The sequence below is a fragment of the Pteropus alecto genome, unplaced genomic scaffold (genome assembly GCF_000325575.1).
Source record: "Pteropus alecto unplaced genomic scaffold, ASM32557v1 scaffold114, whole genome shotgun sequence".
NCBI classification, from domain to species: domain Eukaryota; kingdom Metazoa; phylum Chordata; class Mammalia; order Chiroptera; family Pteropodidae; genus Pteropus; species Pteropus alecto.
The window spans coordinates 4,272,999-4,288,658 of NW_006435793.1; the positions used below are offsets into that span (position 1 = coordinate 4,272,999).

The window sequence follows — 15,660 nt, forward strand, 5'->3', positions numbered from 1 at the left end:
TTCAAATGTTTGTTAAATGAAAAAGGGTCTTGCAGTTTTCCAGATCAACGAGAAATGCATTACTTTGATGAATACAGTCTGTTCATTGTAATAATAAATAATGAATTCCTCTGGTATCGAATATTTTTAGCACATCACATTCTGGCTTCATGGGAACTTTAGGCCACATAAGGTGAAGATTCATTTGATTCATTCGACAAACAGTGAACAGCTACTCTGTCAAATCCTGTACCAGGCAATGAGGGTACAGAATAGATAAAATAGCCCCTGCCCTCTCGGAGCTTACAGTCTAGCACAGAACTTACAGCACCTCAGAGCCCAGTGAGAAAACGTTCTAGTGTCTAGTGTATTATCTGGAACACTCCAAATTTCCAAAAATGTGAATCTAAAATTTACCAGAAAGCATAGTTTAGAAATGGAAGATGCAGTGAAATTTAAAAGAAAATTCAAACATTCAATCTTGAATGTAAAAACCATGAAATCTAAATGAGGGAGAAACTTAGGAAAGCTGAAAATTCTATTTTAAATACTTTGGACCAGATTTAAATTTTAAAAATTGTTTTATTGTCTCTGGGCGACATTTTCATTTATAGTGACATTTATATACACATATATATAGGAGGTGTGTGTATGTGAGATGTGTTCCTTCAAGGTTTGAGAAAACCCATATTTCTATCGCTAATTCATTTACAACAAAAGCATACAGGTAAATTTGAGACTTTCCTTTAGATAACAATTTCCATTATCATTTGAATGGGAGAAATTCTTAGGAATCATCTTTAGGGTATAAATTTTGGTACAGTCTTATTCTACAATGAGACTAAACTGTGTCTTTGTAACATCATGTGATAATTTAAGCATATATTTTAATGGTTATTGGCAAAGTTTAATGGCATTAAAAATACTCTTAAGTCTGTCTAGATCTGATTTTCATTGTTTTTTTTCCCTCCTGCATTCTTTTTTTTTTTTTAAAAGCATGAGACCCCTGTGCAAATGCAGAGCCTTTGTTGTTGTTTTGCTATTCTTTGGTACATTGCTGTTTATCCCTTAATCTAGCAACATCCTTAGTTTGTAGTATTTTACTTAGTGGCAAATGAAAAAACCACTAGCCTAGGCTTTAACTGGAAACTTCTATTATCCAGATGGTTATTGTGAATCTGTCAGAAAGGTGGTAAGAAACCAAAAGAGTGGTCTCAAAGACTATGCACCAGAGCTTGTCCAGCTCTGCAGGCACTAAGCAGGCTTGATTATGGCATGTCCCAGCTCACAGCAGATGAACACAGCACATTAGAGGGAAGTGGGAGAGCCTAAGAGGCAGGTGTTTTAATAGTGTGGTAAGAGACAGAACAAACTATTTAGCAGATATAAAACATTTTTGAGTTTAAAAAAAACAAAACAGCAATCTGAGGCAAATGATTATATATACCTCAGGGCTGAGGGAATCACTTTATAATAATTGATATTAACTCATTTGTTATAGCCCTTTACATTTTATGAAGTATTTTATATAAATCAGAGCTCATTGGATATTTGTAATGACACATGAATATAACTTTTACTTTTTATCGTGAAAAGTGTATACCGAACATGCTGTTTAAGAAGGCGGCAGGGAGGTATACTAACATATCTGCAAGACTTGCATCAAAAATAATTATAAGTTTTTAATTTTGGCACTTAAGAGATATACACTAGTTATCTAAAAATTCACATAAATGCTTTCTTTCATGGCCAACACTGGCTGTCACTTAGTGAAATTTCACAACTCTCAGTGACTGCTGGTCACTAAATAGGGATGATTGTCATCAGTAAATTATCAGAATAGTTCTGCTAAACCCAAGCTTAACATACTGTGGATGCCAACACCATATATTATGACTAAATGGGAAACACTAGGCTTCTAACAGATTTTCAGAATGTTTTTCCTATATTGCACTTTCTAGCAAACAAAACTTTAATACTAACAGTATAATGTGATTTGGTTCTAGACAGAGGAGTGGGAAACGTGATTTACCTTTTCCTTGCTTGTTTTTTAGAAATTTTTGGTATAGCTTCTTCTCAGGGATGTAACAAGGAAAAATAACAAAATATATATATTCTTTGGGCTTCTGAGAAAAAAGACCACACATATTTTCAAAAGGTTAAAATAGAGGTCTCTTCTGCTTTAGCCACTTCATTTTCACAATTGAAAATAAGGAACTATTTTCTACTATATATTTGATGTTCCTAAACTCATTTGACATAGCATTGCCATAAATAACTGTTCTGCAGAAAGCTTTTTAAAACAGAAGTATAATTTATACATTTACCAACAATTGTACTATATTACCAGTTATAATACATTTACCAATTATCATGAATAAAAATGACTAAATAAAATTTAGAGTTTTTAGAGTAAAAAACTCCAGATTAGATTTTATACTCTAAGTAAAATGTGAAATTGTAATTTCCTCCAATAATATACCATTCCTAAAAGCCTTTAATTCCTTGATTAATAACCCTGATGACTTTTTGATCATAATCATACCTCAAAGAGAACAAAGGTGGTTTTGTTGAGTTTGCAGGCTATTAATTTTTAATTCTCATCTGTGTGGCTCTATTTTTATACAAGGCTATTTAGCCTCCATCTTTCTTCATTTTATAGCTACTTATTCTGCTTAAAGTTTTTTAGTTAGGAATGGACTGTATGTATGCCCAGCAGTTTATGGTATTAATTCTAATGAAAACTGTCAATCTTGTAAATGTTCTTTTACATGGAGCAGAAGGTAAGCCAGCTCTGTAATAAAAGAACTTCCAGAGGATGCTAAACAAGTAAATCAACAGGTCAGTTTATCATCCTTTGTAAACTAAAGGGTAAAACGGTAGAGTAACAAGCACAGGCTTTGGACTAAAACAAACAGACCTGGGTTTGAATCCCAGTGCTGCCACCCAGCTCTGTGACTTTAAGCAAATCACTTAACCTTTCTGACCCTCCATTTCCTCCAAAGTAGATTGGTGCTTATGCCACCTCCCTTGCAAGGTCTCTGTGAGGATTAGTTGTAAAGTATTTACATTATTGGACACATACTAGGTGCTCTCTAATGGTTAAAGAATCATGGACTAAAATTTAAAGTTGGGCAACATGTGTGCCCGGCATCTGACATGGAACTCTCTCCAAAGGGGATGCAATTTACAGAAACTTCTTTGGATTATCAATACAATCATTGTAGTTAGTAGTTAATGTTAACACTGAGTGTTTTTGCCTCCAAAACTTTTCTTTTAAACATGTTTTTTAAAAAGTTTATGGCAAACCTGTGTTTCACTGTACTTTGCTGTAAATTTTTTGATGACTAATAAGTTTCTAATTTTTTTTAACAGCCAAGGTAAATTGATCTAATTTTTAAAATTTGTACCAGAGCCTACATTGTTCCAAGTGAGATGTAGTCTTTATACATGTGTGTGAATGACTGTCCGGTAGGTCTACAAAGAAATGTCATTTTTATTCATGTATTTGGGTTGCTTAAACATTTTTGTAAGATTTAAAATACTTTTCTTCTTATGGCTGGAATTCTCAGCTTCTACTCCCATGCCTCCCTTTTTCAATCTATTGGCCAGTTTTAAGGGCATTCACAATAATACAACTTAAAGACAAAATAAAGTGTTTGTAAGTCATTGTTTTAACAGACAGCATAATACAGTAGAAATTGCCCTGAGCAAGGAATTAGGAGACTTGAATTCAAGTCCTGGCTCTGCCACTAACTTTTCAGGATGGCCTTAGACAAGTCACTTAACTTCTCTCATTTGTTAAATAATGATATTGATTCTATTTTGCATTTTCTACCTCTAAAATTGCTTTAGTTTACTTATTATTTTTTTAATAATCAAAACACCTTTTGGGAGTTGTGTTAAGCACCTGATGGGTACAGAAGTATTTACTGATGTTTAAGGTAGTGTTTTACAAACTATGATCCAGGGACCATCTGAATAAAGATTGACTGGGGTTCCTGTTAAAAATACAGATTCCTGTCCTCTCCCTGGCAGAATCAAAACCTCCTAAGATGAGGGTGTTTTCTATATTTTTCACAAGCTCCTCAATAATTATAATGTACCCTAATGTTTGAGAATGACTAGCCTAAGAGAGTGTGATAGAGAGGGAAAAAGCTAGCATGTGGCTTAAATTACCCCAGTCTCTGGCAGATTCCCTCTAAACAACATACCATACAAAATGGAGGAGACTAGAAGTAAGCTTCTTACTTCAGCAGAGCAGTCAGCCTTGTGCTTGAACTCTGCTTGATGCTTTTTACTTGCTGCATCCCATAACAAAACACAACGAAAAGTCTTCATATCAGCTCTTAGTCTTAACATCCAAGTCACTGACTACCACAGCTATGCCAACAGCTTGAAGAGGACTGCAGCTCTCCTCTCACTAATACTAAGAGAGTTGAGCTCATGCCACTTGGCTCAAGGAAGAAATTTGACTAAAACACACCCCTTTACTCTCAATTGCCCCTCCACTCCAATACTATAAAATGTCATCCTGTGTGATTCAAATAGTCTGGCAGAGAAAATAGAAAATCTGAGCCACATTGTTTTCATCACTGTAGTCAGAAAGTGTACTAATCCAATAAATAAATCCTCTTCTATACAACAGAGATGACCAAAGCCCATTCCTTTTCCTCTTTTTCTTTCTAATGCTGTTGACATGAACAAAATACGAAGTAAAGACACATGCTAGATATTTTAAAATTCATCAAGTAAGTTAAATTACAAAGAGAGGTAATATTTTTTCTAGACTTTCACAAAAATATCCCTCTCATGAGGAAAAAATATGTATAATTTTAACAGGAAGCTTAAAAGACATTTTGTTGCAAGACTATCTAACAGTTATGAGAATAATGCCATTATCTGTGCTCATTATAGAGAAAAATAACAGCAGCTTTAAAAGGCCAAGTATACTGATAAATGAAGATGAAATTTCTTTTTCAACCAGTATGCCAATATCAAACTTCTGGGTTTTAGTCTAGTGTCACGGTTTCTTCTAACCTAACCCAAACTCCTGCCAAATGTCCACAGAATTCACACCAAAATCAAAAAACGAAAGAAAAGAAAAACTTGACAAGAGCTAACATGCAAAATCACCAGAGGAACTGGAGTTCAGTGGCACAGATCAGCAGGAGCTGAGGAATGCTGCAAAAGATGCTGCTGCATAGAGTCCGACTTGGCGACGCCCTACAGTGCTGGACGACCAAGTACTCAGGTCACAGGTGTGTTCATGGACCCATAAGAACCAGGATCTTCACCCAGACTTTTAAGATCTTCTAAAAAGAAAATACTTCACCTAAATTGAAGTAATTTATAAGTCAAACACCAGAAGAGTTCCTTATTTGATAAGTTGTGCCTAAAACTTTGGCTGATACAAAGAAACCCGTCCACTAAGGCACCCTGAGGCAATCTGACAATGTGTTGGAGAGAACTTCGTTGTCAGTACCACATCATTATGAGAGTACAGAGAACGGATCACCCGCAGGGGACTGGCTTCTTTGGGCAAACAGTCAATAAGTTCACTACACTGTTTGTCAAATCCCAACAAGCGAATTCCGTAGCCATGTGGGGAAGAAATCATTCGCCCATCAGGACTGAAGCAAAGTTCTTTGATATAACCCCTGCCTACATTGGCTTCTTCAATGTAATGAGTAAGTCGTAGAGAACAGCGAGGTGAGACAGGTCGCACGGGAGCTCCTTCTTGGAATTCATAGACACAAGTCCACTAGGGGGAGAGAAAAGAGACAAACCAAAGTTATAGACCCCAAATAGTACTATAGATATTCCTTTTTTAAAAAAGCTCAACAAAATGCCAAAGCTACAGAACTGTTGTAAGAAATCATTCAGATGAATATTACCTCTCCTTCAACTAACAAAACTTGTAAGACTCATACCTTTTTATCTTCATAAGCTAAGATTATTCTACACTATGCTGTTTTAAAGCCTTTTATTCCCAGAGGTTGCTGTGAATTCTGTAGTAATAATTCCCTTTTCTGAGGGTAACAGCAATCTTGATATTTAAAAAATTCTAGGATTAAGACAATCAAACCCTAGAATAAGTCCTGCATACTTCAAAGGTCTCTCCTTTCAGTTGTGGCTTCTAGAGCTAGTGAGATCGTTGGAAGACGCCTGCTTCCCAGAGTATTGAAAATCATAAGGTCATATAAGACCTTCTCCCCTAGTCATTCGTTTAGTCCCTTCCTTTCCCAAAGTTCCCCCTGGTTTTTAAAAAGAGAAAATTATAATACTCAATTGGCTTAGCAAAATCTCACATTTAGCCAACCTAGCTGAAACATCTCACTTCTGTGTTTACTGTAGAACGGTTTTTATAGGATGTGATGAAGGAAGAAAGAATTAAGAAGTTGGGCACAATCTGAGCTGATGATTGCTTTAAAGTACTTCCCAGCTTGCCACACCCAGGTCAGAGAGGAGGAAGAAGGGTTTTCGAGGGAGTAAGATACTATGAGTACACATGGCAATGGCAATTTGTTCAATCAGCCCTGTTGAAGGCGGAGTGCTGCTGCCTGTACCTCTTGATCATCAGTGTTGCTTGAGCACCGAAGAAGAGTGGCCCAGCCTTTTGGGTGCAGCTGTAAGGATGTGATACAGTTTCCACGGTCTCTCTCACCAGGAACTTCAGGGGTTAAGACTTCAAGACTATTTCGTGGTGAAACTCCTGAGATACAAGAAAATTAGGATGTGGGATTTATATTATCAGAGAACTAAGGCAGCTCATCGAAGTTGCGGTTTCCGTCAGCCACCCCTGATGCCTTCATTCCTTTGTCTGTCTTATGCTACCACATTTAAAAACAAAAACCAAAACATGATGCCCTCAATGTATGGGGTGTGAGCCTGTCTCTGGAGTGAGGGTATGGGCAAAGGGTATGTCGAGGACTGAAACATTCAAGTTCCTATAGCAGGAATCACCAATAACCTAAGGCTAAGGCATTAAAGCTGACTTGGGGTCCTTTTGATTTGGATCTACATCTCGGAAAGCTCTTAATTAAGTAAAACCAAAGTTATGTGACATAAAAAGAATCTGGAAAAGTAAAAACAATTCTTACCTCAGAGGACCTGGTGCTCTCTAGTTCAGAGAAGGAAATACTTGGAGGCCATGAAGACTGCCTTTATATAAATAAAAGGCTCTTATGTAAACAAAGAGCAGGCCTTATGGCCACCAAGAACAGAACTATAAACAACAAATAGACCTATACTTTTGGAGGTGAGGGCTGGTGCTTCGCATAGAGGCATGTCAAAACAAGGGGCGGGAGACATTGCCGATCATACATATTCCTGGTACTCTGCTATGGCCCATCATTTCCTTCTAACTAGTTTCCAATGAAAGTGACTGCTGTACTAAGCTATTGTCACTAATGGGAGTATATCATATCCTTCAGGTATGTGGAGAACCACTTTCACGGACATTGTAAGGAAGCAGCTTAGAAATTTAATATCGAGAGAAATATTTCAATATTTCAAACTTTCCTGCCTGTGAAAGGAGTTGCTTTGAAGATAATGAGCTCCTTCTGTCAGACACTTTGTGAATTGTTTCTCAAAAAGACGTTATCTTCTAAGAGTCCCTTTAGATTACTACAGCATTGAGAGAAACTTGTGAAGCTCTAAATTACAGTTACAACTAAACTATATCTAAATAATGATTTCACATGTTACTGAACTTTAATAACAATTTTCAAGAAAAACAAACTGTAGTTCAAGAATTAATTTTGAAAGTCTATAACACAAGCAGAAAAGAAACCCATTCTAAATAGCTAAGTAGTGGTTTTCAAACCGTGCTCCTTGGCGATTCCTCAAGAGCTGGCAAAAGCAGAGAACCACTTAGGGACTAGAGTGGAGATAAAGTGGGGAAGACTTGAGCCAGAGGTCCGTTTTTATTTGTGCTATATCCCTAAGAATCCATAGCAGATTTCATGTCAAAAATGAGTTCTAATCCTGAAATGAATTTGAAAGCCTCTGCTCTACACAGCTATTATATCTGCCAAAGTATGGTGCTAACATATTCTGACACCTTAAGTGCCAGGATTTCCAACTTTCAGAGCAACCTTACCTATAAGCCCCACCTGCTTTCTTTTCACTCCCTACTTTTCTTGTTGGGCCCCAATACATCATCTCTTCTCCCAGACCTAATTCTCTATAACATAAAACTGCTGTAAAGTTTTGTTTTGGGGTTTACTGATGCAATAAGCAAGCATGTTAACTATTCATCTCGAATTAAGTTTCTTTTTTCTCATGGATGGTTTAGTTAATCAAAAAAGATTTTTCTCAGTGATTATTAAGAGCCTTGGCTTGTTTCCCATAGCCAAAGAGAAGGAGAAGAACAAGTTGAATCTGCAAAAGAAGTTTCTGCTACAAATCAAAGGAGAGATGTTACACATCTGGGCATAAACCTCTACATTTAAGAGGGGGAGATTTTAACTTTAAAGTAAAGCATTCCAGTCTTCACCATCCAGAGGAAAGTGGATAAGCTATAAATTAGGTTAGGAAGGGCTCTCAAGCCATTCTACTCACATACGTAGTCATGCAAAATAATCAAGTATGCATTTGTCAGGCACTTACTAAGTGAGGCCACCCAGGGAAAACACATATTAGAAGCCTAATGTATAGTCCCTACTCTAAGTATCTAGGTAGGAAACATGCTTATCTCAAAAAGGTAACCCCAAATTACAAAATACCATATCTGGCCATCAGTCCACAAAGAGGACAAACAAAGAGTGCTGTAAGAGTTTAGATGTGGATTGTTTGGAGAGGGATGGTAGGTAAAATTTGCCTAGGTAGAAAGTATTTCAATTAGGGGATGGAAGGAATAGGCTAAGTAGCTAGTTATGCCAGAGTGGCTGAGGAAAAACCAGCAAAAGCAGAGTGGGGCCTGACTGTACCTCATGTTATCTCACAAGCCCTCTGAGGCTATCCGGCATAGCCTCAGATAAGGAAAGGGCAGAGTAAAAAGCCTACTGGGCTGGAACCAGGTGACTTCCATAAGCACATGATAAACTCAACCCCTTATATTTATACATTGTTACATGCATAATCTCATTTAATTTCCATAACAACCTTGATTGGGATCTACATTTCCCACTGCTTCCTCTCCAAACTACACCAAGCTAAGTGCAGGAAATAAAATCAAAGCTTAAATTCCAGCAAAAATTTATGCCCAAGATAGTCAACCATAGAGACTCTGTTTAGCTTTTTGAAAATGATAATAGAAGGGCAAGGAACAGCTTCATCTCTGTTGGCTAATTTTATGGATTAAAACCAAACCATAGAAAGCTATTTCGTAGAACCTGTTGTTGCATGATTATGAAATCCAACTTTTAACTTACCTTCTCTTTGTGAGGCTCGTGACATGTGTTTCTCAGAAGATGAATTAGAATCATTATGATGACAAGGTGACCCAGAAACTCTAGGACCAGATGAACTCGACGAAGTGGTCAGATCTTGAAAATACAAAAAGTTCTGACAATATAGCTAGTGAAACTCTGGTAATGTCTCAACTTTTATCACCTACTGTTAAAATCCATACTGTTACATGGCAATCCATACCGTTATCATTTCTTATAAAATGGGAAAAGAAAATTCAATAAGAATGAAAACTGCACTGTTCAGCCTATTTAATGTTAGAATAGGGTCCAAAGAGCAGGCCCATTACTGAGAACATGAACAGATCATTCTTAAAGCATACCGAAATCTTCTACTATCATTCTTGAAGTTATGTGAATATTATCTTTGAAATGCAATACAAACTTTACATTGAAATATCAGAATTACCCTTAGAAGACAGAAAATCTTCTTGGTTTTTTAATCAAATAATGTCAACTAGACCTTTAAATCATTCCTTCTCACTAAGCTCAAGTTGATTATTAGTGTTTAACCTAAAAAAATTTTTTGAATCCAAAAGGATTGATTATACTTGCATATTTATGAAATCCCTTGCTTGCAAATAAATTGGTAAAACTTAAATTTCTACTTTTGCAGTGAAATTGGGCAACTGCAGTACAGTGATGTCTGCATATTCCCAAAGGAGTATTCAGAATTGGCCCTGTGCACACAGGACAAGGATTCTTACCATTTGAAGCTGATTTTTAATAGCAAGTTATGTGTTCCAAATTTGTAAACATTTTTTCTGGGTTCTTGTTCATAAACACATTATTATAAACGATGGGTATGTTCTTCCCAAAGGTAGATGAAATACAGTTTCTACCACATAATATAGAAAAATTATAGTACATAAACTTTTCTGAGCCCCAATTTCACTTAAGTCTAATGGAATCAGCACCAGGAGAAGGAACAGGGATTTAGCAAGAGGATGTTTAGGGGTCATAAGGTAAGGTGGCACCAGCGACCTGTGTCTGGACATTTGGAAGTCTAAGATACAATATAGATTTGAAACTACAACTCTATATTGACTATAACTCAAATGCTCTGCTGGATTCCAGAATAACTTAAAAAGATTGATACTACATTAAGCCATCACTGATTTTTGAGATAGCGATGGTTTAGAAATATTGGTGAAGGATTTTTTTGGCTAGTTAAGAGCTAAAAAGGAAATATTTTTAGAGTTAGCAGTTATTCTTCCTAGGTCATTTGTGATACAGAAGCACAAATTAATGCTATGTCAGAGATACATATAGATCATTACACTTTCTTGGAGGAAAAGCGCTCACTGAACTTTCTAAAGAATGTCTTAATGTTCTTCCATTCTTCCTGCTACCATTCTCAGGATGGAAATATATACCATCTCTATGTCTGAGATTCTCTGGAAAATTCTCCAAAACAAGAAAAGCTTACCTGAACTTGATGTAGTTCTTCTTGCTCTCAAAATGGGATAGCTGCCTACTTCTAAAGACTTGGTTAAGTCAAGATCATGCAAAATCAAGAGATACCCAGAGGATGTTGAGATCAACATTTTGGAACAATCCGGTGTTAATCTCATTCTCATGAGAAAACGTGTGTGAAAAAATTTCTTATGTGGACACCCATCTTCTGTACACCTACAGAAAAAAATCAAACCAACAAAACTTAGAGTTATCATGAATATAAGAATTCAGTGATAGTCATGTTTTTGCTCTTCAATCTATAACTTACAGTCATCATATACTTAGTCTTACACACATGATCAATTTTATTTCGCTCACCATTCGTTGTTTCATCTCCAACTTTCCCTTTTAGATTATCCTTTCTTTCCCAAGTATTTTTTAGTAAGACTTTGTCGAGGTAAACTAACTTTTTATTGTTCTGAAATCTTTATTTCATTCTTCTTTTCGATTATAGGTTTAACTGAGCATATAACTTTAGGTTGATAGTTATTTCTTTCTGACTATCAAGGATAATATTCCACTGAGTTCTGGCTTCCATTGTTGCTATTTTTTAAGTCTGCTATCAGTCTAATTGTTACTTTGAATAACTTATCTTTCTTCTCTTTGTCTTTGGAGTACTGCAGTTTCACTCTGATATGTGTAAATTTAGATTTCTTTCTATTTATCTTTATTGGGATTAATTTGACTGTCAGTCTTAAAATTCATGTTATTCATATATTCTGGAAAATTCTCCATCATTATTCGAATATTGCCTCTCACCTATTTTCTCTATTCTCTTCTGGGGCTCCAAACAGATGTTTGAAACATTCACATTTGACTGTCCTTGTCTCATAACTGCTCTTTCATGTTTTCTATTTCTTCATTTCCATATTACATTATTCAATATCTTCCAATCTTTTTTTTTTAATCTGCTATTTAACCTATCCTGTTTGTATTTTTTTTAATGTCCATAGTTCTTTTTTTTACCTTAAATTTTGTTTGGCTCTTTATCAAATCTGCCTGGTCTTCTGGATAGATTTTTATTACTTACCTATTTATCCCTTTTCTTCCCCCTTTTATTTTATTTTTTTGTCAATTTTTAAAAAATTGTAAACTGTATCACACCTACAGAAAAGTGTATAAATAGGAACAAAAAGAACGAACTAATCAAAAACAGACTCATAAGAATAGAGGACAATCTCGTGAGGGCCAAAGGGGAGAGGGTTGAGGGGCTGGGAGAAAGGGGTGAAGGGTTAAAGAAGTACAAAATAATAGTTGATAAATAGTCACGGGGATGGGAGCAAGGCATAGGGAATGCAGTCAGCAGTAATGTAAAATGGCTAGGTAATAGAGCCAGAGGAGAGAAAAAGCTATCAGGGGGATTATTTCATAGACTATATAAATGTCTAACCAATGTAACATATACTTGAAACTAATAACAAAATTTTTTAAAAGTACATAAATAAAACACATTAGAAGTTTTTCCTCAAATGTTTGATTATCTTTAGCTGTCTATTCATAATTAAGAGTGGGGAACTAAAAAACTGACGGGGAACTCTGAGCTCAGGGCAAGGCTTGAACTCTACTACATAGGATGAAGCCAGTTTTTAAGAAATTCCTAATTTCAGTATCTTTGGTTCATTAACTGAAGAAGCTAAGGCTCTCTGAATTCAATATTCAGGGTGCATATTATCACTCAACTTTCCTGATTTTGGTAAGGTGCCCAAGCCTTCAAATGTGTTTGCCATCTTCAATACAGAGATTCTCTATTTTACTCTCTTTAGAGAATAAAAGTTGAAATTTCTTCTGAAATGGGAGGTCAATTAATTGCCCAGCAGTATGGATTAAGGGAAGAAATATAAGTTCTTTAACATCTTTCACTTGAATCCTTACTTTAGCTACTCCTTCTACTATAAAGTACCTAGAGTTGCTGTTTCCTATGAGTTTTGAGGATTTTACATAAATTGTCTTAGGTTCTTAACTTTTCCCCACTGTCAGCTTAGGATTCAGCTTTCTTGCACTTACTAAGTCAAGTTGTTTAAGTAAGTTGCTAAGTCAGTTGCCACTCATCTACCTACTTTCCAGATTCTAAAATTTTATTGTCATTGCTTCCTTTCCTATTTCCCTACCTTTATGAGTTTACACCCTTTATTTTGGTTTGACTTGATTTCTTCTTATGACTAATGATGTTGAACATCTTTTCATATGCTTGTTAATCATTTGTATATCTTCCCTTGCGAAATGTCTTTGCAAATATTTTGCCCATTTTTAAACCAGGTTATTTGTGTACATACAAGTTGCAAGAGTTCCTTATCTATTCTGGATACAAATTCTTTATCCGCTGTGATTTACAAATATTCTCTCCCATTTTGTAGTTTTTCTTTTCACTTTCTTAATAGTCTCATTTGATGCGCAAAACTTTTTAAATTTTTTGAAATCCATTTTATCAATTTTTAAAATCATTTCAACTTAAGTGTTGTATGAAGACTTACTCCTATGTTTTCTTCTAAGAATTATATAGTTGTAACTCTTATGTTCATGTTGAAATCTATTTTGAGTTAATTTTTGTGATGTGAGATAAGGGTCTAAATTCATTTTTTTGCAAGTGGATACCCAGTTGTTCAAGTATCATTTATTGAAAATACTATCCTTTCCCAACCCATGGAATTACCTTGGGACTTTTGTTGAAAATCAGCTGATCATAAATGCAAGAATTTATTTCTGGATTCTCAATCTGTTCCCTTGTTTTATATGCCTATCCTGTGCCAGTACCACACTGTCTTGATTACTATGGATTTATATTAAGTTCTGAATGTGTGAGTCTTTCAATTTTGTTCTTCAAGATTGTTTTGGCTATTCTGGGTTATTTACATTTCCATATAAATTTTGGAATCAGCTTGACAATTCATCCAAAAAAGGTAGCTGGAATTTTGATAGGGATTGCACTGAATCTTAATGATATTGAGTCTTCCAATCCATGAACATGGAATGTCTCTCCATTCATTTACAACTTATGTTTCTTTCAGCAATGTTTTATAGTTTTCCAGTGTACAAATTTTGTACTTTTATTAAATCCATTCCTAAGCATTTTATACTTTTTGATGCTATTTTTAATAGAATTGTTGTCTTTATTCATTTTTGGACTGCTCATTGCTTATAAGTAAAAATACAATTGATTTTTGTTTATTAATCTTGTATATCTTGTGACCTTCCTGAACTTGTTTATTAATAAATTTTTTGTGGATTTCTTAAGATTTTCTATATACAGTATATCTTCTTCATATAAAGACAGTTTACTTCTTTTCCAGTCTGGTTGCCTGTTATCTTTTTTTTTCCTTGCCTGATTGCATTTCCAGTGAAACTGTACTTCTAGTACAATGTTGAATAAAAGTGGTAGAAGCACACATCCTTGTTTTGTCCCCAAAGGGGAAAAATATTCAGTTTTTCAACATTAAGTATGATTTTAGCCATAGATTTTTCATAGATTCCTTTATCGAGTTGAGGAAATTCCCTATTATTCCCAGTTTTATCACACATGGGTATTGGATTTTGTCAAGTGCCTTCCTGCCTTTATTGAGATGATCATATATATGAGTTCTGACCTATAGTAATATGATGTATTACACTGATTCATTTTTGGATGTTAAACCAAACCCGTATTCCTGGGATAAATTCCAATTATTGTGACATATAATCATATATATACGTGTGTGTGTGTGTGTGTGTGTGTGTGTGTGTGTGTGTGTGTGTAAAGAGAGCACGCTAGGTTTGATTTGCGAATGTGTTAAAGATTTTTTATCTTTTTTTTTTTGGAGGAATATTGGTCTGTAGTTTTCTATTCTTAAGATGTTTGTCTGGTTTAGTAGTAGAGTAATATTAGCCTTATAAATGAGTTAGGAAGTGTTCTCTCCTCTATTTTCTGTAAGAGTTTATGAACGATTGGTATGATTTATTCTGTAAATTGGTATGATTTATTTAGTAAAATTCACCAGTGAAGCCTTTTCACTGTAGGAAGATTTTTAAATTACCAATTCGATTTCTTTACTTGCTATAGGTCTATAGGTCTATATATTTTCTATTTGTTAAGTCAGGTTAAGTAATTTGTGCCTCTCTCGGTATTTGTTTGTCTAAGTTGACTAATTTGTTGCTGTAAAGTTGCTCATTGTATTCCTTCATAATCCTTTTAGTCTCTGTAAAGTTGGTAATGATGTCCCCTCTTTTGTTTTAAAGTATGACTGAATGTTGAATTTTATTCCTCGACTGAAACAATAATATAGATTTATCTACTTAATCTGTTAATGGGATAAATTATATTAATAGAATTTCTATTGATGTCTTATTTTTTTTTTTTGGCTTTTAACCAAACAGCAACTTTTACTGAGCTGCAGGTAGGGCTAGCCTGGCATGGCCAATGCAGCAGACTGCCCTCTGTGGCATGATAGGAACTGCAATGGTGCACACATCGGGGCTGCCCATTGGTGCTCACTAGGATGGCTCAGATGGGAGTACACACCAGGGTACTGGAAACCAGAACCAGCCAGTGTGGCCATGCGGCCTCTCCTCCAGGCCTAGCTAGGCCAATCCCCAGGCTCTGAGGCAGCACCTGCATCCTGGGCCTGTGAAGTACTGCTGCCCTCACATCTCTGTGGGAGAAACATGACCAGCACCATAATCAGGATGACGAGTAGGCCAATGCCCACCATCAGCCCCAAGTAGATCTGGCAAAGGATGTTCTCCCAGCGCTTCTTCTGGGCCAAGGTCTTGGTTGTCTTGGTGAAGGCTGAGCTCTGTGGATACCACCAGACACAGGATGGGAGTTCGTGGCACCCCC

At 35.7% G+C, this 15,660-nt stretch overlaps 1 protein-coding gene across 2 annotated transcripts in view; it reads right to left on the bottom strand.

Annotated features, from left to right (window-relative positions):
- Window positions 1–63: 63 nt before the first annotated feature.
- The window catches only part of DCAF10 (DDB1 and CUL4 associated factor 10), a 41,492-nt gene continuing 25,895 nt past the window's right edge, over window positions 64–15,660 (bottom strand). For both annotated transcript variants that reach the window (XM_006911563.3, XM_025046571.1), the window contains exons 5-8: window positions 10,822–11,024; window positions 9,357–9,470; window positions 6,549–6,694; window positions 64–5,743 (exon numbers count right to left, since the gene is read on the bottom strand). In XM_006911563.3, the coding sequence (XP_006911625.1) occupies window positions 5,375–5,743; window positions 6,549–6,694; window positions 9,357–9,470; window positions 10,822–11,024 (832 nt within the window). In that variant the 3' untranslated portion in view covers window positions 64–5,374. The remainder of the gene's footprint in view (window positions 5,744–6,548; window positions 6,695–9,356; window positions 9,471–10,821; window positions 11,025–15,660) is intronic.